At 44.5% G+C, this 25,569-nt stretch overlaps 1 protein-coding gene across 1 annotated transcript in view; it reads left to right on the top strand.

Moving 5' to 3' along the window:
- LOC140134160 (macrophage mannose receptor 1-like) overlaps positions 1 to 25,569 on the top strand; it is a 66,690-nt gene that overhangs the window by 14,805 nt on the left and 26,316 nt on the right. The window contains exons 11-15 of the mRNA XM_072154797.1: positions 710 to 858; positions 2,111 to 2,301; positions 14,181 to 14,308; positions 20,378 to 20,468; positions 23,166 to 23,295. Of these exons, the coding sequence (XP_072010898.1) occupies positions 710 to 858; positions 2,111 to 2,301; positions 14,181 to 14,308; positions 20,378 to 20,468; positions 23,166 to 23,295 (689 nt within the window). The remainder of the gene's footprint in view (positions 1 to 709; positions 859 to 2,110; positions 2,302 to 14,180; positions 14,309 to 20,377; positions 20,469 to 23,165; positions 23,296 to 25,569) is intronic.

Raw genomic sequence — 25,569 nt, 5'->3', positions numbered from 1 at the left:
GGGCAATAGCTTTACTATGATATCCAGGAACCTACCAAAGGTTCATGTTAGTTATCAGTGGACCAGAACCCAGACTTCAAATAGAATTGCAGTTCCTGCTCTCCCCCACCATTAACACTCGCGATCTGTGCTGAGACCAAAAGCGGGTTTTAACTTGGCTATGGCTATAATACTTTTTGCATAATTAGCCTTAGTGCGGTTTTATGTATTTTTTGAATAAAAGCGATGTTTTAGCACTGATATTACTCCTCAATACCCCCTACATGCTGATTGTCTGTTCATAAAATAGTTTTATTTTGGGACCCCACTTTTAGTTTTGCCCGGGGCCCATCTATGTCTAGAACCGGTCCTGTCTCAGGGGAAGTTCTGTGGATGTTATTATGTAATTTACTGACATTTAGCCTCAGGTTGCAAGGGTCAACATAAGAGTTATCAAAGGTCCCTGCAATTAAGTTACATCACATCCCTAAACTTACTGTTTTACTGAAAAATACTGTGGGGCAAATTTATCATACACCCTCGCGGTGTCCTGTGGCTGCTGAGCAAAAGTATGCTGGGAATGACGGGAATACCCCGTACTTGCCCTCTCTGCCGGCAGCCACTCCACACCCACATGGAAGTACGAGGGCTGTCTGTATCCTAAAATAGAACCAATAAAAACCTAAATATAAATATAACACAATATCTGGATTTTTTTTTTTGTTTACAGTATTGAACAGGCCTATGTAATAAGTCTGATTGGGTTTAGAGAAGAGAAATATTTCTGGACTGGACTCTCAGACACTGCAGAGAGAAACACTTTTACATGGACCAACGAGGAAAGGGTTTTGTACACCAACTGGAACGTGGACATGCCAGGTAAGTGCCTCCTCTTCTCTTACTATGGTCAATGATCAGCAGTAATTTTCACTATATGGCGCCTTATTAGAGACCTAGAAGCTTGTTGGACCTCTAATGGCTCCAGAACCACAGAAATTTGTCATGACCAGTGGTGCAACAGAAAACTGGATTCATATCTTGTCTTGTCTTTCTGTTTTCTTTTGCCATTGGATTTTCAAATCCATTATGTGGATTTACACAGAAACTAAACTATGGAAAATCGAACAGGTTAATGGCTCATGAGAGTAAGGCTAGATTCACACTGGCGTTGCCTGCACAACAGCGCGCGGGGAGAGGAGGACGTGGTGAGCGCTGCCCCTCTCCATAGGGATGTATGGCGCACGGCGCTGTAAAACAGGAAAAGATAGGACATGTGCGGCACCGTAGGGCGCTGTGCGCCCGTTGCCGTCTATGGGGGATGTATATCGGCCGTACATACGCCCCCCATGCGGTAGCCTAACTTCCATACCGGACATCTGTGCAGGTCTGAGGGGTCTCATATAAAGTAATCATTGAGTGTACAGTAATGTCATTGTATATGACATTTTTGTTCAATTCTCAAACCAACTTAGTTTTTTTACAATATGGATTAATATGGTTACATTTATTTATAGTATTTTATTAGGATTTTGGGCAAAATGAACATTTGGTAGGAAGTAAAGATGTTGGTTTGGTGTTTTGGTTCAGTTGCATGACCCGGCCGTAATTCTGAATTGGCGGGCAAACAGCTAATCCGGCAAATTGCTGCCACTTGTCACGAGCCATGGCCATGTTGGCCTGGGGGAAAACCACGCATGTTTCTCACTTAGTACATAGCAAAGGTAGGCTTTCAATTATCTGAGTCATCAATGTAATATTATATTTGTATATGTCCCCTCTCATTTGTAAAGCGCTGCGTCTGCTTTGGGGGGGAGGGGGGATGGAGAAGGCGACAGAAATTGGGGGGCGTGCCGCAGACGATCTGACTGATTCGGACTGAGCACAGGATTTAAGATTCAAATTGTGTTGCAATCCAATGCACTTACATGCACCGGGAAGAAGAAGGTGAACTGAGCGGGCAGGCGACACATGCACAATATCGTGTGCATTATTGAGTGCATTATCATCAGACAATGCACTTTCGGTGAACAACTCCGGACGGGTAAGTAAATGTGCCAATGCCATATTCATCATATTCATGTTGGTGTATGGAGATATATTTCAAAAAGTGTTTATTTTTTTTTTTTTGCAGGTAAAAAACATGGCTGTGTTGCTATGAGAACTGGAAGCAAAGCTGGAATATGGGATGTTATAAACTGTGATGAGAAAATAAAGTTTTTGTGCAAAAAGCGTGCAAAAGAAATAACGACAGCTCCACCACCAAAAACACCAGAGCCCACGTGTCCAAGTGGCTGGTTCTCACTAGACCGTGCATGTATCAAGGTAAATAAACCTGTTCTAAAACTATTTGGCTTTTTTTGTATCTTAGCTTTTTTATTTCTGCTTAGTGAAAAAAAAAAATCAACCTACTCCCTCCCATGGAGATGCATATTCCAGCCTGTGCAGAGTGGGAGCTCTCATGTTATCTACCTGTATTTGGTTAAACAGCTCTGAGAAGGAAGGATTATAGAGACCATGTCATCAGGAAGGGCATTTTTCAGTGTTATAAGGCTTGTAATGCTCAATATAAATCATGTTTTGGTTAGTCCTGAAATTGTTTTAAAATCATTCAGGTTAATAATAATTCTTTATTTATATAGCGCCTACAGATTATGCAGCGCTGCACAAAGCATGACAAATTGTCCCCTGTCCCCATCGGGCTCACAATCTAAACAACCTACCAGTAGGTTTTGGAGTATGGGAGGAAACCGGAGGACCCGGAGGAAACCCACGCAAACACGGAGAGAACATACAAACTCTTTGCAGATGTTGGCCTGGGTGGGATTAGAACCCAGGACCCCAGCGCTGCAAGGCATAAGTGCAACTCACTCAGCCACCCTGTGATCCCAGAACCCTGTGCTGAGTGACTTTCAGCTTAATCTTTCAAAAAATATGGCAGAAAGAGTTAACACTCACAGCAGTGTAAAAAAAAAAACAGGAGGAGAGAGAGACCTGTCCGAAATCTGGTAGACAGATTTGCCTTGTTACTAAGTGGCGCTCTGCAGTCTGTCACGGGTGTCCCTGCGACCCATGTCTCAGGCGCACCCGTGAGACTCCATGTTCACCTCTGCCTCACTTACCTCGCCGGGCTCAGCAGCGCCTCCCGCGTAAGCTCGCACCGGCTGCATAGATTTAAAGGCCACCACTAATTGGCGCTGGCCGGCTGCCAGAGTATTAACTCTTGCAAGACAGAATCTGAGGGGTGTGGCAGACATAAACCCAAACATTAAGTCACAGTTCACACACATATTACCGCCACCTACGGATAGTGCGGCGTTTGGGCACAGACTTGACAGTAGGTGAGTTCTATGCAAAAATGATTATCAGTGCATTTTTTTTAAAGTTGCATGAGGGTGGAACGGGCTGTCAACTGTTAATTGAGACAAATGCAATCACCTCATCTGCTTTCAAACTTATTTAGGTTTTAGGGGTGCCTCGACTTTTTAATCCATTCTATTGCTATATTTTGCAGGTTGTGACTGTTAAAATGTACTGCTGAAAAGGGTTATTTCAGTTTTAGTGATATTCAGATGATTTACTCATGTGAACATATGACTATGAGGTACCTGCTAACTTTACACAAGTTCAGTTATTACATTTAGGATATGTGAAGCTACCGTATATACTCGAGTATAAGCCGACCCGAGTATAAGCCGAGACACCTAATTTCAACACAAAAAACTGGGACCCTCACATGGCTTGTATCCCCCCCCCTGTATATAACCCCCTCACGGGGCTTGTATCCACTCCTGTATATAACCCCTCACATGGCTTATGTCCTCTCCTGTATATAACCCCTCACATGGCTTGTATCCTCTCCTGTATATTACCCCTCACATGGCTTGTATCCTCTCCTGTATATAACCCCTCACATGGCTTGTGTCCTCTCCTGTATATAACCCCTCACATGGCTTGTGTCCTCTCCTGTATATAACCCCTCACATGGCTTGTATCCTCTCCTGTATATAACCCTCTCACATGGCGTGTATCCTCTCCTGTATCTAACCCCCTCACATGGCTTGTGTCCTCTTCTGTATATAACCCCCTCACATGGCTTGTATCCCCTCCTGTATATAACCCCTCACATGGCTTGTGTCCTCTCCTGTATATAACCCCTCACATGGCTTGTATCCTCTCCTGTATATAACCCCCTCACATGGCTTGTATCCTCTCCTGTATATAACCCCTCACATGGCTTGTATCTTCTCCTGTATATAACCCCTCACATGGCTTGTATCCTCTCCTGTATATAACCCCTCACATGGCTTGTATCCCCTCCTGTATATAACCCCTCACATGGCTTGTGTCCTCTCCTGTATATAACCCCTCACATGGCTTGTATCCTCTCCTGTATATAACCCCCTCACATGGCTGTTATCCTCTCCTGTATATAACCCCTCCCGTGGCTTGTGTCCTCTCCTGTATATAACCCCTCACATGGCTTGTATCCTCTCCTGTATATAACCCCTCACATGGCTTGTGTCCTCTCCTGTATATAACCCCTCACATGGCTTGTATCCCCTCCTGTATATAACCCCTCACATGGCTTGTGTCCTCTCCTGTATATAACCCCTCACATGGCTTGTATCCTCTCCTGTATATAACCCCCTCACATGGCTGTTATCCTCTCCTGTATATAACCCCTCCCGTGGCTTGTGTCCTCTCCTGTATATAACCCCTCACATGGCTTGTATCCTCTCCTGTATATTACCCCTCACATGGCTTGTATCCACTCCTGTATATAACCCCTCACATGGCTTGTGTCCTCTCCTGTATATAACCCCTCACATGGCTTGTATCCTCTCCTGTATATAACCCCTCCCGTGGCTTGTATCCTCTCCTGTATATAACCCCTCACATGGCTTGTATCCTCTCCTGTATATTACCCCTCACATGGCTTGTATCCTCTCCTGTATATAACCCCTCACATGGCTTGTGTCCTCTCCTGTATATAACCCCTCACATGGCTTGTATCCTCTCCTGTATATAACCCCTCACATGGCTTGTATCCTCTCCTGTATATAACCCCTCACATGGCTTGTATCCTCTCCTGTATATAACCCCTCACATGGCTTGTGTCCTCTTCTGTATATAATCCCCTTGCATGGCTTGTATCCTCTCCTGTATATAACCCCTCACATGGCTTGTGTCCTCTCCTGTATATAACCCCTCACATGGCTTGTATCCTCTCCTGTATATAACCTCTCACATGGCTTGTATCCTCTCCTGTATATAACCCCCTCACATGGCTTGTGTCCTCTTCTGTATATAATCCCCTCACATGGCTTGTATCCTCTCCTGTATATAACCCCTCACATGGCTTGTGTCCTCTCCTGTATATAACCCCCTCACATGGCTTGTGTCCTCTCCTGTATTTAACCCCTCACATGGCTTGTATCCTCTCCTGTATTTAACCCCTCACATGGCTTGTATCCTCTCCTGTATATAACCCCCTCACATGGCTTGTGTCCACTCCTGTATATACCCCCTCGCATGGCTTGTATCCTCTCCTGTATATAACCCCCTCACATGGCTTGTATCCTCTCCTGTATATAACCCCCTCACATGGCTTGTATCCTTTCCTGTATATAACCCCATCACATGGATTGTATCCTCTCCTGTATATAACCCCCTCACATGGCTTGTAGAGATGAGCGAGCACTAAAATGCTCGGGTGCTCGTTATTCGAGACAAACTTTTCCAGATGCTCGAGTGCTCGTCTCGAATAACGAGCCCCATTGAAGTCAATGGGAGACCCGAGCATTTTTTAAATAAAACTGAACAGTAAAAGAACAGTGCAAAAAAAAAAAAATCCAGATGTTTGCAGATGTTTTACTTGTAAGAACACATTGAAATAACACTATTCTTCACTTTGCAGTTGTTCGCGCGTGTCTCCCGCTAAGTTAGGAGATGTGCGCGCACATCAGCAATGTGAAGAATAGTGTTATTTCAATGTGTTCTGCACTTAAATGCTCCTGTATTCACAGTTTTTAATGTTTTAATTCTATTCTTCACATTGCAGGTGTGCGCGCGTGTCTCCCGATAGGTTCGGAGATACGTGCGCACAGCTGCAAAGTGAAGAATAGTATTAAAACATTAAAAACAGTGAATACAGGAGCATTTAAGTGCAGAACACATTGAAAGAACAATATACTTCACATTCCAGATGTTCCGAACATCTCTGAACCTAGCGGGAGACACGCGCGAACACCTGGAAAGTGAAGAATATTTCAATGTGTTCTTACAAGTAAAACATCTGCAAACATGTGTAATATTTTTTTTTTACAATAAAAATACTTTTATTCAATTTATTTTATTAATTTACTGCTCGATCTCGAGCCGGCGTGATACTCGTCCGAGTAACGAGCCGGTCCGAGTATGCTAATACTCGACCGAGCAGTATACTCGGACAAGTATACTCGCTCATCTCTAATGGCTTGTATCCTCTCCTGTATACAACCCCTCACATGGCTTGTATCCTCTCCTGTATATAACCCCTCACATGGCTTGTGTCCCCTCCTGTATATAACCCCCTCACATGGCTTGTATCCTCTCCTGTATATAACCCCTCACATGGCTTGTGTCCTCTCCTGTATATAACCCCTCACATGGCTTGTATCCTCTCCTGTATATAACCCCCTCACATGGCTTGTATCCTCTCCTGTATATAACCCCTCACATGGCTTGTATCTTCTCCTGTATATAACCCCTCACATGGCTTGTATCCTCTCCTGTATATAACCCCTCACATGGCTTGTGTCCCCTCCTGTATATAACCCCCTCACATGGCTTGTATCCTCTCCTGTATATAACCCCTCACATGGCTTGTGTCCTCTCCTGTATATAACCCCTCACATGGCTTGTATCCTCTCCTGTATATAACCCCCTCACATGGCTTGTATCCTCTCCTGTATATAACCCCTCACATGGCTTGTATCCTCTCCTGTATATAACCCCTCCCGTGGCTTGTATCCTCTCCTGTATATAACCCCTCACATGGCTTGTATCCTCTCCTGTATATTACCCCTCACATGGCTTGTATCCTCTCCTGTATATAACCCCTCACATGGCTTGTGTCCTCTCCAGTATATAACCCCTCACATGGCTTGTATCCTCTCCTGTATATAACCCCTCACATGGCTTGTATCCTCTCCTGTATATAACCCCTCACATGGCTTGTATCCTCTCCTGTATATAACCCCTCACATGGCTTGTATCCTCTCCTGTATATAACCCCTCACATGGCTTGTGTCCTCTTCTGTATATAATCCCCTCGCATGGCTTGTATCCTCTCCTGTATATAACCCCTCACATGGCTTGTGTCCTCTCCTGTATATAACCCCTCACATGGCTTGTATCCTCTCCTGTATATAACCTCTCACATGGCTTGTATCCTCTCCTGTATATAACCCCCTCACATGGCTTGTGTCCTCTTCTGTATATAATCCCCTCACATGGCTTGTATCCTCTCCTGTATATAACCCCTCACATGGCTTGTGTCCTCTCCTGTATATAACCCCCTCACATGGCTTGTGTCCTCTCCTGTATTTAACCCCTCACATGGCTTGTATCCTCTCCTGTATTTAACCCCCTCGCATGGCTTGTATCCTCTCCTGTATATAACCCCCTCACATGGCTTGTATCCTTTCCTGTATATAACCCCATCACATGGATTGTATCCTCTCCTGTATATAACCCCCTCACATGGCTTGTAGAGATGAGCGAGCACTAAAATGCTCGGGTGCTCGTTATTCGAGACGAACTTTTCCAGATGCTCGAGTGCTCGTCTCGAATAACGAGCCCCATTGAAGTCAATGGGAGACCCGAGCATTTTTTAAATAAAACTGAACAGTAAAAGAACAGTGCAAAAAAAAAAAAAAATCCAGATGTTTGCAGATGTTTTACTTGTAAGAACACATTGAAATAACACTATTCTTCACTTTGCAGTTGTTCGCGCGTGTCTCCCGCTAAGTTAGGAGATGTGCACGAACATCTGGAATGTGAAGAATAGTGTTATTTCAATGTGTTCTGCACTTAAATGCTCCTGTATTCACAGTTTTTAATGTTTTAATTCTATTCTTCACATTGCAGGTGTGCGCGCGTGTCTCCCGATAGGTTCGGAGATACGTGCGCACAGCTGCAAAGTGAAGAATAGTATTAAAACATTAAAAACAGTGAATACAGGAGCATTTAAGTGCAGAACACATTGAAAGAACAATATACTTCACATTCCAGATGTTCCGAACATCTCTGAACCTAGCGGGAGACACGCGCGAACACCTGGAAAGTTAAGAATATTTCAATGTGTTCTTACAAGTAAAACATCTGCAAACATGTGTAATATTTTTTTTTTACAATAAAAATACTTTTATTCAATTTATTTTATTAATTTACTGCTCGATCTCGAGCCGGCGTGATACTCGTCCGAGTAACGAGCCAGTCCGAGTATGCTAATACTCGACCGAGCAGTATACTCGGACAAGTATACTCGCTCATCTCTAATGGCTTGTATCCTCTCCTGTATATAACTCCTCACATGGCTTGTGTCCCCTCCTGTATATAACCCCCTCACATGGCTTGTGTCCTCTCCTGTATATAACCCCTCACATGGCTTGTGTCCTCTCCTGTATATAACCCCTCACATGGCTTGTATCCTCTCCTGTATATAACCCCCTCACATGGCTTGTATCCTCTCCTGTATATAACCCCTCACATGGCTTGTATCTTCTCCTGTATATAACCCCTCACATGGCTTGTATCCTCTCCTGTATATAACCCCTCACATGGCTTGTGTCCCCTCCTGTATATAACCCCCTTACATGGCTTGTATCCTCTCCTGTATATAACCCCTCACATGGCTTGTGTCCTCTCCTGTATATAACCCCTCACATGGCTTGTATCCTCTCCTGTATATAACCCCCTCACATGGCTTGTATCCTCTCCTGTATATAACCCCTCACATGGCTTGTATCTTCTCCTGTATATAACCCCTCACATGGCTTGAATCCTCTACTGTATATAACCCCTCACATGGCTTGTGTCCCCTCCTGTATATAACCCCCTCACATGGCTTGTATCGTCTCCTGTATATAACCCCTCACATGGCTTGTGTCCTCTCCTGTATATAACCCCTCACATGGCTTGTATCCTCTCCTGTATATAACCCCTCACATCCTGTATATAACCCCTCACATGGCTTGTGTCCTCTCCTGTATATAACCCCTCACATGGCTTGTATCCTCTCCTGTATATAACCTCTCACATGGCTTGTATCCTCTCCTGTATATAACCCCCTCACATGGCTTGTATCCTCTCCTGTATATAATCCCCTCACATGGCTTGTGTCCTCTTCTGTATATAATCCCCTCACATGGCTTGTATCCTCTCCTGTATATAACCCCACACATGGCTTGTATCCTCTCCTGTATATATCCCCTCACATGGCTTGTATCCTCTCCTATATATAACCCCTCACATGGCTTGTATCCTCTCCTGTATATAACCCCTCACATGGCTTGTGTCCCCTCCTGTATATAACCCCCTCACATGGCTTGTGTCCTCTCCTGTATATAACCCCTCACATGGCTTGTGTCCTCTCCTGTATATAACCCCTCACATGGCTTGTATCCTCTCCTGTATATAACCCCCTCACATGGCTTGTATCCTCTCCTGTATATAACCCCTCACATGGCTTGTATCTTCTCCTGTATATAACCCCTCACATGGCTTGTATCCTCTCCTGTATATAACCCCTCACATGGCTTGTGTCCCCTCCTGTATATAACGCCCTCACATGGCTTGTATCCTCTCCTGTATATAACCCCTCACATGGCTTGTGTCCTCTCCTGTATATAACCCCTCACATGGCTTGTATCCTCTCCTGTATATAACCCCCTCACATGGCTTGTATCCTCTCCTGTATATAACCCCTCACATGGCTTGTATCTTCTCCTGTATATAACCCCTCACATGGCTTGTATCCTCTCCTGTATATAACCCCTCACATGGCTTGTGTCCCCTCCTGTATATAACCCCCTCACATGGCTTGTATCCTCTCCTGTATATAACCCCTCACATGGCTTGTGTCCTCTCCTGTATATAACCCCTCACATGGCTTGTATCCTCTCCTGTATATAACCTCTCACATGGCTTGTATCCTCTCCTGTATATAACCCCCTCACATGGCTTGTATCCTCTCCTGTATATAATCCCCTCACATGGCTTGTGTCCTCTTCTGTATATAATCCCCTCACATGGCTTGTATCCTCTCCTGTATATAACCCCTCACATGGCTTGTATCCTCTCCTGTATATATCCCCTCACATGGCTTGTATCCTCTCCTATATATAACCCCTCACATGGCTTGTATCCTCTCCTGTATATAACCCCTCACATGGCTTGTGTCCCCTCCTGTATATAACCCCCTCACATGGCTTGTGTCCTCTCCTGTATATAACCCCTCACATGGCTTGTGTCCTCTCCTGTATATAACCCCTCACATGGCTTGTATCCTCTCCTGTATATAACCCCCTCACATGGCTTGTATCCTCTCCTGTATATAACCCCTCACATGGCTTGTATCTTCTCCTGTATATAACCCCTCACATGGCTTGTATCCTCTCCTGTATATAACCCCTCACATGGCTTGTATCCTCTCCTGTATATATCCCCTCACATGGCTTGTATCCTCTCCTATATATAACCCCTCACATGGCTTGTATCCTCTCCTGTATATAACCCCTCACATGGCTTGTGTCCCCTCCTGTATATAACCCCCTCACATGGCTTGTGTCCTCTCCTGTATATAACCCCTCACATGGCTTGTGTCCTCTCCTGTATATAACCCCTCACATGGCTTGTATCCTCTCCTGTATATAACCCCCTCACATGGCTTGTATCCTCTCCTGTATATAACCCCTCACATGGCTTGTATCTTCTCCTGTATATAACCCCTCACATGGCTTGTATCCTCTCCTGTATATAACCCCTCACATGGCTTGTGTCCCCTCCTGTATATAACGCCCTCACATGGCTTGTATCCTCTCCTGTATATAACCCCTCACATGGCTTGTGTCCTCTCCTGTATATAACCCCTCACATGGCTTGTATCCTCTCCTGTATATAACCCCCTCACATGGCTTGTATCCTCTCCTGTATATAACCCCTCACATGGCTTGTATCTTCTCCTGTATATAACCCCTCACATGGCTTGTATCCTCTCCTGTATATAACCCCTCACATGGCTTGTGTCCCCTCCTGTATATAACCCCCTCACATGGCTTGTATCCTCTCCTGTATATAACCCCTCACATGGCTTGTGTCCTCTCCTGTATATAACCCCTCACATGGCTTGTATCCTCTCCTGTATATAACCTCTCACATGGCTTGTATCCTCTCCTGTATATAACCCCCTCACATGGCTTGTATCCTCTCCTGTATATAATCCCCTCACATGGCTTGTGTCCTCTTCTGTATATAATCCCCTCACATGGCTTGTATCCTCTCCTGTATATAACCCCTCACATGGCTTGTATCCTCTCCTGTATATATCCCCTCACATGGCTTGTATCCTCTCCTATATATAACCCCTCACATGGCTTGTATCCTCTACTGTATATAACCCCTCACATGGCTTGTATCCTCTCCTATATATAACCCCTCACATGGCTTGTGTCCTCTCCTGTATCACAAGTAAAAAGACCTGATCTTACATAAGGTTCAAAAAAGAGCCACCAAATGTCTCTAAAATGCACCTCAGAGAGACAAAACTATGATACATGTGGCCCAATGTCTATAACCTCTTAAGTGCAATTTAACCCCTTATCACCGACACTAGTTTTCAGCTCAATGACCAGACTCGATTTTTCAAATCAGACATGTCTCACGATAATTGGTTATAACTTCGGAACGCTTTAACATATCCTGGTGATTTTGAGAATGTTTTCTCGTGACACATTGTACTTCATGTTAGTTATAAAATTTAAGTGATAAGTTTTGCGTTTCGTTCTAAAAAAAAGTGAAAATTTGGCAAAAGTTTGTAAAAATTCTTCATTTTCCAAGTTTGAAATGTTCTGGTTTCCAGACAGGAAGTAAAACTACCCAAAAAGTTTGATAATTAACATTTACAGAATATCTGCTTTATGTTGGGATGATAATTTATGCTTCCGGTCATTTTTCTAGGATGTTATGAGGTGCAGAACTTTAGGTGCGATTTTTCTTATTTTCATGAAAATTGCCAAAACTCACATTTTGAGGGACAACTCAGCTTCCAAGTGACTTTGAGAGGCCTAAATAATAGTAACACCCCATAAATTACCCCACTATAGAAAGTTCACCCCTCAACATATGTAAAACAACTTCTATTAAGTCCATTAACCCTTTAAGTGTTTCACATGGGTTAAAAAATATGGACCTGCGATTTAGAAACTATGGAATTTTTTTGGAAATACATTCATTTAGGCCAAAACTGACATTTTCAGAATAAATTAAATGATGAAGCGCACTGCAACGCTTGATGCCCAATTCCTCCCGAGTGTACTGATAGCACATATGTGGTGGTAAACTGCTGTACGGGAGCACGGCCGAGTATAGAATGAATGGAGGCGCCATCCACAGCAGATTTGTATTGTCACATTGTACGACCTATAAATTTTTATTTTTTTTGGTAATGCGATCATATGAGGGCTTATTTTTTATGGGATGAGATACAATGTATAAATAATTTATTTTGGGAGTCTAAAGCTTATTCATGAGATTTTATTAACTATTTCAAGGGGGACACAAACAAAATCATCAATTTTTATTTTGGATTGTGAGCATTCCCCCCCCCCCCCCGCTCACCGTAACGTAAAAATAATATTTTATCTTTATTCTCTGGTTCACTACGATTGCGGTGATACCTCATTTATATAGTTTTTCTTATTTTGCTCAATTTTCCTGAGCAAAACCAATACTGGAGAAAATCGCATTGTTTTTACTATTGACAACTTTTCAGGGCCATAACTTCTGTATTTTTCTGCTTGAGGGCTTATTTTTTGCGAAAACAGTTGTTCTTTTCAGTCGTATCATATTAGGTACCGTAACTTTTTTTGATCACTTTTTAGAACATTTTTTGTGATGGTGTTTGATGAAAAATTGTATATTATGGGAAGTTTTTCGAGTTTTTTTTACGTATTTCACCGAGCGGGTTCAATATTGATTTAGATTTATTGTACAGATTAATACGGACGCGGTGATACCAAATATGTACGTGTTTTGTGTTTTATATACTTTATTTGCATTTTATGTGTTACTGGGGAGATTATGGGACTTTTATTTTATTTATTTATTTAATTATATTATAAAAAGATTTATTTATTTTTTTTTTAACTTTTTTACATTTTCTACTTCTTGGCTTGAATAAGCGATCATCCGATCGCTTATTCAAGCCTTTACACTGCAATACACTTGTATTGCAGTGTATAGTGTAAGTAACTGAGCATGCTGCGCATGCTCAGTTACTTACAGCCGGGTCCTGCCAGGAAGGCAGGACCCGGTAAGAAGAGGAGCCGACAGCCCCGGGTCACTCGTCGGAACCCGGGGCAGCGGCAGGAGGGATCGGATCCCCCGGTAAGCACACCGGGGGGGTCCGATCCACGGGGGAAACACTTGCACGCCGCGGTCATGCTTGACCGCAGCGTGCAAGGGGTTAAACACCCGGGATCAGAGTTTTTCCGATCCCGGGTGTTAGTGCCGGGTCTGGGCTGTGATATCACAGCCCGACACCGGCACCAGCGAGACCCGGTGTCCCGAAAACTTCTTCTGATGCGCCGCCGTAGAAAGGCGTTGCATCAGAAGAAGTACCCTTAATGACCGCCGTAAAAACCCGATAGGGCGGTCATTAAGGGGTTAAAAAATGGGGCAAGTGTCTGCTTTTAGAAAATATATGGTTTGTTGGGGTTTTAGTATAATTCTTTAGACTAAATTTGTATAAAATTTGGCCAATAACGCAACAAAATTTCCAGAAATGCCTTGCAGAGAAAAGGTAAAAGTATTCCATATCAGATTCCTCAATATATTCTTTGATATATATTCTATAAATAGGAAACCAATAAGAACAATCCTAGAATTAAAAAAAAAATCAGGAAAAATTTCCTAAAAAGCTGTGTATTTTTATTCAACAGTATTATGACACAGAGAACTATGCTAAAAAGACATGGACTGAAGCAAGAGATTTCTGCAGAACAATTGGAGGGGACTTGCTCAGTATCCACAACTGGGTTCACTTCTATCAAATGGCAAAATTAATAGAGTAAGCTGTGATCTTGCTACAAATAATATGTTTTGTTACTAATAGTTTTTAATAATTTGCTATAATTATAAAACAGAAGTTAGTAATATAACATTTTCTATGTTTACAGGAAACACACGATAGACATTGAGGATATTATGAGAAAAATGCTTAATTGGGACACATTTAATAAGAACAGTGCAGTGTGTACTATGTGCAGTTACCTGTATAGTGTGCAGGGGGCGCCAGATTCAGGATTTCTGGTGCCCGTTCTTCAACACAGAGTTAAATAGCCACCTCAAGGTGTCATGTAGCATTGGGGGTTCTATTTCTTCCGGGAGACCCAGAATCCGTATGTTGTTGCGGAGCCCCCTGTTTTTTTGCAACATCCAGCTGATCCGCTACAAATTGAAGTTGATAGTTATGAGTAGATAAAGCTCTGTCATGAGCGTCAAGTCGTGCACGTAGTGAGGATTGTGTTACTTCAGACGACGACACTCTAGTATCCAGTCTCTGGACCTCTTCTCTTTATACGTTCAGTTCATAAGACTGCTCCAGACGAGCCACATAACTTTCCATGTCGTCCCAAGTGCTAATGGTGCGGACGTGTGAGCTGAGAGCCCGCAGCTCGGCCAGGGCCCCTTGGTCTTGAGAAAATAATACATACGGAGCACAAGTGTCCTTTTGAGGGCATAGATTAGCATGTCAAGGTTAGGCCCTGAGAGCATGAAGGCACAGCAGACATTGGCGATGTAGGTGGAGTTTTAACTGCCGGTGTGGCGGGCCACTCTTTACCCATATCCGACCACAGGGCTGGGGAATGTGGAGGGGATGCTACCACTCCTCCGGCACTGCTGTGCGCTGGGGACCCTCTCGGGGCCTTTGAAGTGTGAGAGTTCCCAATAACTGGCATGTCCTGGAGCACTCCATCTACCACCCAGGGGGGACCTGGGGATGGGGGTGTATAGAGCCTGATGGCGAGGGAGACCCCAGAAAAACTCTTACTGATGGAGAGAGGGAGTGCAGATCTTTAATTGCCCCCATTGGCTCTATGGGATATGGTGTCTGCAGTCCATCAGCCACGGTGTGTGAGCCTCCCTGCGCCTTAGCCTGTAAGGTTGTGTGGTTTGGTGGTTTGGTTTGGTGCTGTTATCAGCCGGCAGGAGAGGCACTGCGGGCCTTGGAACTCTGACTGTGGCTGCCTCTGCTCCAGCTGGGTCAGTGGAGTCGGTCCGTTAATCTGCAGCGGCCGCCATCTTGGCCGCGTGTGAGGGCAGCGGTAATGCAAGTGTTGCCGCCTCTGCTTGCCCCGCGGACTCCGGAGTCAGGATCTCATCTGCCTTTTGGATCGCTGCCAGCAGGGGAAACGACATAGGTGATCCGGTGCTGGGCATCGACGGGAGCTCCCCTGCCTGAGGGGGTACTGTGGCCATGTCTGGCACACGGGGCGGATCTGATGTGGAGGCCCGCTCTGTCAAGATTCTGCCGACACCCCGGGCGGAGGAGCGGAGCAAAGGTACCAATGGGGTCTTGGAGCACCCCCTCTTAACTCCCATCAGAAAGGGGGAATTGGGGTGCTGGATAGCTGTTCTGCACAGGGTAGGCCACAGGTGGGAGCAGGAGCTAAGCAGAGATGCGTGCGCTCTCCTTCATGACCAGGATACTCTCCCTCTGGTGCCCGTTCTTCATGAATCTGGCGCCCCCGGCACTGCTCCGACAGAGGGCACCAACTTTTTTTTTTGGTGCACCTTTAACATATGGGAAAATTACCTGTGCAAGCAGTTTGCACTAGAAAGAACGTCTGACAAGATGTCAAATTGTTTTCTACAAAGTCTCCTTTTTATCTGCAAAAAAGAACAAATAGTATGTTATCCTATACAGACAGGTGACAAACTTGAATTTGTATATAAGTTGGAACAAGTAGATTTAGTAGATTTTTTGGTCCCTTTGACAATTGGTTTCTAAATTTTTGGGTTGACAATGGCTTTTAAAATTAGTCAAATAAGCCTCAGGGGCACCGGGCTCCATCGGTGTTAGTTTGCATGATTTTTAAAGCCTTTTTTCTTATAAACAAGCACATTGCAAGCTTATAGAAGAGCAGACCCTGCCAGAGGGGGAACACACCAGTATGTCAGTGTGTTTGGTTTACAATCCTTCATCCTGGTAGTCAGGGTCTGCCTGTATCAGATATCACATAAAAAATAAAAGACAGAGAGTAATTTAGTATAGTATGTGGTGGGTAAATAGTGGTAGAGAATGGGCATTATGTTCAGCTATTGAGTAGACATGAGCGGATCTGTGGTTTTAATTCAGGTTCGGACAGGCGACCTGGACCTATTGCTATATTGGCAGCCAAACAGCCAATCGGGCAAACTGATGCCCTGGGTCCCGCAGCCGAACCCAAACTAGGGGTCCACTCATCTCTACTTTTGAGGTTTTGATAAAATGCAACAAAAGAGCTTGATATATACCGTATATACTTGAGTATAAGCCGAGTTTTTCAGCACAAAAAATGTGCTGAAAAACCCTAACACGGCTTATACTTGAGTCAATAATAAAAAGAAAAATCTCTGTGCTCCCCTTTCCAACGCTCCCTGCACGGTCCTGTCGCGCACACACCATGACGTCAGCCGCTTGCCAACATCATAGTGTGTGCGCCGCAAAGAACGGAGAGGACCTGCGGGGGGTGTCGGAAAGGTGAGTACAGAGTTTCTTGGGGGGTTTTTTTAGGCTAGGCAGGGGGCTGCTGACTATATCCGGGGTGGGGGTTGGCACTTGCTATATACGAGGGGGCAGGCACTAGCTCTATACAGGGGGGTGGAAGCACTGGCTATTTACTGGGGGGCAGACACTGGCTATATAAGGGGGGTTCAGGCACTGGCTATATATACGGAGGGTGCATGCACTGGCTATATACTGAGGGCAGGCACTAGCTATATACTGGGGGGCAGACACTGGCTATATATTAAGGGGCAGGCAATGGCTATATACAGGGGGGGCAGGCAATGGCTATATACTGGGGGGGCAGGCACTGGCTATATACCGGGGGGCAGACACTGACTATATATTGGGGGGCAGGCAATGGCTATATAGTGGGGGGGCAGGCAATGGTTATATAGTGGGGGGGGGCACTGGCTATATACTGGGGGGGGGCAGGCACTGGCTATATACTGGGGGGCAGACACTGGCTATATATTGGGGGGCAGGCAATGGCTATATATTGGGGGGGCAGGCAATGGCTATATACTGAGGGGGCAGGCACTGGCTATATACTGGGGGCAGACACTGGCTATACAGGCAGTCCCCAGGTTACATACAAGATAGGGTCTGGAGGTTTGTTCTTAAGTTGAATTTGTATGTAAGTCGAAACTGTATATTTTATAATGGAAGTTCTAGACAATTTTTTTTCTTTTGCCCCAGTGACAATTGGAGTTTCAAAATTTTTGGTGTAATTGGACCAAGAATTATCAATAAAGCTTCATTACAGACACCTTACAGCTGATCATTGCAGTCTGGGACTATAGTAAAGCATCCAGAGAGCTTCACCAGAGGTCACAGTGGGCAGAGGGGTCTGTCTGTAACTTACTTGTCTGTAAGTCGGGTGTCCTTAAGTAGGGGACCGCCTGTATACGGAGGGGCAGGCACTGGCTATATACTAGGGGGCACTGTCTGGCTATATACAAGGGGGCTTCTGGCTATATACTGGGGCAGGGGGCTGCTGGCTATATACAAGGGAGCAGGCACTCGCTATATACAAGGGGGCTGCTGGCTATATACTATGGGGTGGCTAGTTATATACTAGAAAAAAGGAAGAAAAGACAGCAATCCAAAATTTCAAATGTGATTAGGTGGTGCTTGCAGCTGGAGATCCGGTGCTCAGGATCCCAAAGTCAGAATAAGAAATGGAGAGAGCCACAGCACCAGGTATGTTAAGTTCCAGAAAGTCTTTATTGGTACGTCATCCAGGCATAAAATTACAACGTTTCAATTCCAGTTGAATCTTTCTCAAGCATGAGAGCTTGAGAAAGATTCAACTGGAATAAAAACGTTGAAATTTTATGCCTGGATGATGTGGTGTGCAGGGGGCGCCAGATTCAGGATTTGCGGCGCATTGCCCCGACAGAGTGCATCACTTTTTTTTGGTGCAGCTTTAACATGAAGCGTGCAACACATTTCTGTGGGACTCTGCATGATAAATGCAGCGCACGGTCCGACTGAGCACCGGAGCGCCCCCTTTAGTGGAGACGTGACCGTTTTGTGGCGCAGCTGCACTGGACTTTATGTCTAGTGCAGCTGCGCCACAAAACGGTCATGTGCGACACATATGTGGTGCGGACACTTCTCTAATACATGCGCAAGCTCAGCCTTTAGTAAAAATGGGCCACCATCTGTTCCATTTGCACAACAGCAGGAGAGATTGATTCACAAGTTGATATCACAGACGAGTGATTGGCTTAGATTTAGGCCTCATTCACACAGACGTTTGCCCGTTGCCAGGTGAGTATACGGGAGGCGGCCTGGAGAGGAGGACAGGTAAGCGCTGCTCATCCCTCCCCTCTCCATAGGGATGCATGCCGCTGGTTCTATCTTTTCCCCTTGTACGGTGTAGTACGGTGCCATACATGTTCTGCTGCTGAGAGCCTATTGCCATCTGTAGGGACGTACATATGTTCCCACAACAGCAGCGTGAATGTTTTTACTCTCCCCATGTTGAGCAGTGTGAATGTAGACTTACATTGGGGCTTATTTACTAAGGGTCGAGGATCGCACATTCGTCAGACTGTTCACGGTTTTCGGGATTTGTGTATCTTTGACAGGTATTTAACAGGGGTTGGCGCTGGGATTGTGTCGCACGCGGATTTTGGCGCGGTTGCTCTGGCTTTCATGCAACAGAAATTGGACGCTCAGACTGAGTGCGGGATTTAACTTTCAATTTGTGCTGAAAAACAATGCACTTACATGCACCAGGAAGAAGAAGGTGAACTATGGCAGACCTGAGCGGGGAAGCGACACATGCAGGATATCGGGCGCACGATCTTAGTGAATCGCGGCACAGTGCATGATCATCAGACATTGCACTTTCGGGGAACTCCGTCGGACAGTTAAGTACTTTGTCCCATTGTGTTGCTTAAGTCTCCCCTTTCCCTTTTCAGGAATGTGTAATGTTTAGCCGAATGGCAGGAAAAAATTCTATGAATTGAAATAATAAAGAAAATAAGGCTTTAATAAGCTGTAGGTTTTATGGAAAACATTCTGGGGATTGAATTCTATTAAATTGTGTGTTCAACTGCAATTCTGTTCTATTCCCCCTTTCGGCAATGAGAGAGATAGGAGCCTTCACTGATGAGTGCAAACATCACAGATGCCACAATCACAATCTGACTGCAGCATCTAAAGCAGTAGTGGCAAACCTATGGCACGGGTGCCAGAGGAGGCACTCAGAGCCCTTTCTGTGGGCACTCAGGCCATTGACCCCAAAACAGAGCTCACCAAACAGGACCAAATCCACCAAATATTCCTGTAGTCCCAGGCAACTTAAGAGATGCTGCAATCAGCGCTATTTTAAAGCGACACTTCATTGGCTGTTTGGAACTGCGGGAAAAGTGAGAAGGTGCTGATAGAACTGCAATATCTTTGTAGGTCCTCCTACTGGACCCACCATCCTTCATGTGCAGAGAGAGGCTGGTGAGATGCTACAATGATAGTCTGAATGTGCCCTCCTTCTTTCAATTGTATTAGTGGCCTCAAAGGGGACGATACGATTGATAGATGTTGAACAGCAGGTAGAAATAAGTTACTGCTTGAAATGCAATGTTGGCACTTCATGGTAAATAAGTGGATTTTGGTTATAGTATGGGTACTCGGTCTCTAAAAGGTTCCCCATCACTGATCTAAGGGGTCCCAATCAGACCAACGCTATGTGGTGAAAATAGCAAAAAATTGCTACATCTTGTTGGTAAAAATAGACGATAACCAAAAAGTAACATAATATTATTTTAGTTTGATACAGACCATAACACGTCGATTATTACTCATGATATAAGGGGACATTGCTGTTTATTCATCTATTATCACATTCATTTTTTGCAGAGTAAGATATCCTTATACGTTTAAAACACCATGGATTGGTCTTAAAAGAAGTGGTCCATACACAGGATATACCTGGTCAGACGGGTCTCCTGTAAGTATTTGTAATTGTGGTATTAACATTTGCCAAACAAAACCCATTGAGCAAGTTGTCTTATCTTCTAGCAATCTCTGATGAAATAGAAAAAGCTGACGTTGTACATATTGTTATATAGTGTTTAGTTATAGAGCAGGAGGAGCTGAGTAGATTCCACATACTGTCCTATCTGCAGGCAGCATGTTATAGAGCAGGAGGAGCTGAGCACATTGCACATAGTGTCCTATCTGCAGGCAGCATGTTATAGAGCAGGAGGAGCTGAGCACATTGCACATAGTGTCCTATCTGCAGGCAGCATGTTATAGAGCAGGAGGAGCTGAGTAGATTCCACATACTGTCCTATCCGCAGGCAGCATATTATAGAGCAGGAGGAGCTGAGCAGATTGTACATAGTGTCCTATCTGCAGGCAGCATGTTATAGAGCAGGAGGACCTGAGCAGATTGTACATAGTGTCCTATCTGCCAGCGGCCTGTTTCAGAGCAGGAGGGGCTGAGCAGATTGTACATAGTGTCCTATCTGCAGGCAGCATGTTATAGAGCAGGAGGAGCTGAGCAGATTGCACATAGTGTCCTATCTGCAGGCAGCATGTTATAGAGCAGGAGGAGCTGAGCAGATAGTACATAGTATCCTATCTGTAGGAAGCATGTTATAGAGCAGGAGGAGCTGAGCAGATTGTACATAGTGTCCTATCTGCAGGCAGCATGTTATAGAGTAGGAGGAGCTGAGCAGATAGTACATAGTGTCCTATCTGCAGGCAGGATGTTATAGAGCAGGAGGAGCTGAGGAGATTGTACATAGTGTCCTATCTGCAGGCAGGATGTTATAGAGCAGGAGGACCTGAGAAGGTTGTACATTGTGTCCTTTATGGATGCAGTGTTATACAGCAGGAGGAGTTGAGCAGATTGTAAACAGTGTCTTGTCTGCAGGCAGCATGTTATAGAGCAGGAGGAGCTGAGCAGGTTGTACCTAGTGTCCGATCTGCAGTCAGCATGTTATAGAGCAGGAGGAGATGATCAGAGTGTACATAGTGTCCTGTCTTCATGCAGCATGTTATAGAGCAGGAGGAGCTGAGCAGATTGTACGTAGTGTCCGATCTGCAGTCAGCATGGTTTAGAGCAGGAGGAGTTGAGTAGATTGTACATAATGTTGTATCTACAGGCAACATGTTATAGAGCAGGAGGAGCTAAGCAGATTGTACATAGTGTCCTATCTGCAGGCAGCATGTTATAGAGCAGGAGGAGCTGAGCAGATTGTACATAGTGTCCTGTCTTCATGCAGCAAGTTATAGAGCAGAAGGAGCCGAGCAGATTGTACATAGTGTCCTTTCTGCAGGCAGCATGTTATAGAGCAGGAGAAGGTTGTACAAAGTAATATGGTCCTATGTAAAGAGTGTAAGTTGCAGAATTCTCTGAGATGAACAAAATTTTGTCAATTCAGTAATAGAATTGAACTGTAACAGACCCACCAACCCTTACATGCACCATGATAATAAACACCACATACTATTACGTCGTGGTGTTGCGGCTGGTGTATGGAGAGAGCTCACCTGACTCTAACTGATGCTGGCACTGATTGCAATAGTAGACCTGTTAATTGCCACGGTCAAACCCAACCTTGTTGCCGATTGCCAAAGGGTGCCCCCCCAATGACATCATCGGAGGGAAGCGATCGGTTGCTATGAGAGCCTACAGTCTCATAGACACTTGTAGACCTGTATACTTGTATACTGATCTCTAAAAGCCTGTGGATGGCAGGCAACTAGAGATCAGCAGTAAAATGACTATATACTGCAATACACTAGTATTACAATATATTGTATGAGAGATCAGACCCCTAAGGGTTAAAGTACTGAAATAATAGCAGAAAAAAAAAGGTAAATTTTTTAAAATTTCTAAATAAATCTAAAATATAAAAAGTATATTCCCGGCCGTGAACACCGTTCCATTGTCCGAATCGCCACTTTATCATTTAATTAAAATATTACCACAAAGGTCCAAAGTTTATTTCAGTGAAATTGTCAGTGCATCCCTCTCACAGGTCCAGACATCAAAGTATGAAAAAGTTATTGGCAAAATGGCAAATTTTATGTACAAAAGATCTCAATTCTTTAAAAACCTAAAAAAACCTTTATAACTTTGGTATCCCGGTAATCGTACTGACCCAAAGAATAAAGGGGAGGTGTCATTTGGAGCGCACAGTGAAAGCCCTGAAAACAGAGCCCACAAAAATTGTAGAATTTCACAGCTTTCCCGTGCATTGCATAGAATATGAAATACCAACACTAAAAAGGGAAATTTGTCCTACCGGCTGCTCCGTCATCATTAGAGATGAACTGAGCTCCAATCATCTCAGGTGCAGCTGGGGTACTACGGGCCCCCCATTCTCACGGTCCAATCACTGAAACCCCCACCGATCCATACAAACCCTTTAATCAAACCAAATCAAAAAAGTCCAAAACAAAAAAAGACAAACGTCCTTACTAAAGATAAATGACCCCCATTTGTACAATTGTTATGCTCACAATGAAGGATACTCCGTCTAAGGAGCCTTATATTTGCGGTAGGCCCTAGTGTGGAAATACCGAACTGATTGCCTTAGAATCCTAGAGAATGAATAGCGCAGCTCCTCCAATGTCCTGAATTTTGCCCTTGTTCTTATTTGCTGATTCATCATTTATATTTTATTTTCAATAGGTGACTTATAAAGCGTTTAGTGATGATCACAATTCCCTCGAACTGAAAGACTGTCAATATCTGTATTTTTTCCGTTGGAAACTTAGCGACTGTGATGATTTACGGGAATGGATTTGTAAGATAAAAAAAGGTAAAATCTTATTAAAATTTTCCGATGATCTAAATAACAGACTACCCCAGAGGGGTTTCAGTGTGGTACTGCTGTTCTTTCTGACTCAAAGGAGTCGTAAGAGATCAGAGGTTTTTATATATAGGTCCCCAGGGGATATAAAAATAGAAGATACTCACCCCTTTGTATACAGGGGCTCAATAGTGAAGTGACATCGACAGGCGTGACCCTGCTACAGCAGCAAGTGCATGACGTAGTGGGTGGGCACCTTGTTGTTTAAACAAATCTTACACACTGCCAGATTTACCAACTAGCAATAGACAATTTTGATAATTTTGTGGTATTTTCCTTTATTTTCATTCCTTTTTCCCTGATGAGAAGCAAATCAAATCAAGCCGGCTGCAGGCAAGGAAAGTCTCCGACAGATTTCCAGACTGCTCGGTGGATTTCATTGAGCGAATCACAGGCAGTACCCGGCATTCGACAGAGCAGCTGTTAGGATCAGTGGTAGTGGATCCTCTGCACCACCGCGGACGATGACGTAAGCTGACACCTGGGACCGGAGTCTGAGTGGTATCAAGTCTTTACCAGAGCCCGCCGCAAAGCAGGTTGGACTTGTTGAGGCGTGGTACCACCAGGTTGTTCCTGAGGTGCGACTTTGTCTGCAGTGACGGCCAAGGCGTAGTACAGAATCTTAAGGCAGGAGGAGAGGCAGGCAGGAGGTCGAGACAGGCCGCACAGAATAAGAGTTGGGGATGTATTGGGGATGTAGCGGTAGGTCAGGACGGGCAGCACGGGAATCAGGAACGGAATCGAGGACACAGCGGGAAATTAGGAAAATCGCAAAGGGCTTGGAATACAGTTTTCTCTTATGCATAGAAGCACAAAGATCCAGGTGTCAGGGGAAGAGGTTGAGCAGGTATAGGTTGTGAAGTGGCCAGCGGAGCACAGGCCCTTTAAATTTCAGACGCCCTAGGAGGCGGGGCAGCACGTGCTGAAGCAAGAGACCGTCGCTGGAGCGCAGCTAGATAAGTGAGGCTGCCAGTTACACGGAGCACACGGGAGCGCCTGCAACCCAAAACATGGGTCGCAGGAGCACCTTTGACAGCAGCCATTCTAGGATATAGTAAAAAATAACTTAGGAAACAAGACCACACAACGAACAGATAAGATCCACAGCACCAGAGTCAGAATTAGCACAATTCATAGAAAACATGTGAATGTCCGGCACATAGCCAAGTCCTTAAAAAATGATCTGTTAAAAATACATTTTATTCCATTCCAGTTAAAAAATATTCATGACACTATGAAGAAATAAAAGAAAAGCTGATGCGTTCCAAATCTTACAAGATTATTAGTCGTAGTCTCAACTATAAAATGGCAAGTGCAAACTAAATAGCTAAAATGTATTGGGGCAGATTTACTTACCCGGTCCATTCGCGATCCAGCAGCGCGTTCTCTGCGGTGGATTCGGGTCCGGCCGGGATTCACTAAGGTACTTCCTCCGACGTCCACCAGGTGGCGCTGCTGCGCTGAAGTTCCCCGAGGCCCGCTGGAATGCCCTAAAGTTCACCGGCCTATACCTGGTGAAGGTAAGTGCAAGTCTCGCGACACTTTTTTTTTAAAAATGCAGTGTTTTTTCCAAATCCATCGGGTTTTCGTTCGGCCACGCGCCCCGATTTCCATTGCGTGCATGCCAGCGCCGATGCGCCACAATCCAATCGTGTGCGCCAAAATTCCGGGGCAATTCAGGGAAAATCGGCGCAAATTGGAAATATTCGGGTAACACCTCGGGAAAACGCGAATTGGGCCCTTAGTAAATGACCTCCATTGTTCCTATTATTGACCCCCATTGACCCCCAATGCTGCATTGGCTCATCATTTCAGAAACCTCATAATTTGTTATATTTAGTATACATATATGACAAAAAAAAATGAAAATTAACTCACAGTGTGCCTATTAGCAAACTCAATAAATATACATTAAATCATTACAATGATTTAACCCGTTAGGGGTATGTGTATTTAAACCCATTCCTCCCCCTCCCTTCTTCTTCCCCTTGTGGTCTTGTTTTGTCCTTTCTGTAGTTGTTCCGTGTCCACCCCACCTTCTTTTTTGTCTTATCCTTCTATGTGTTTAGGTGGGTAGCAATTACTTTTGGGCATCTGTTTTTTGGGAAGCTATTGTGGCAAATTGTGCAGCTGTTTTTCGATTCCCCTAAATGGGTGAATTTTAAGGAAAATTGTTATTGATTTTCATTTGTTTTGACATTTACTTTATAAGACTTTTCATTT

This window comes from Engystomops pustulosus, chromosome 5 (genome assembly GCF_040894005.1).
Source record: "Engystomops pustulosus chromosome 5, aEngPut4.maternal, whole genome shotgun sequence".
Classification (NCBI taxonomy): Eukaryota; Metazoa; Chordata; class Amphibia; order Anura; family Leptodactylidae; genus Engystomops; species Engystomops pustulosus.
Note: the sequence above shows the minus strand (reverse complement) of the source record. Positions and strands in the feature narration are given on the sequence as shown.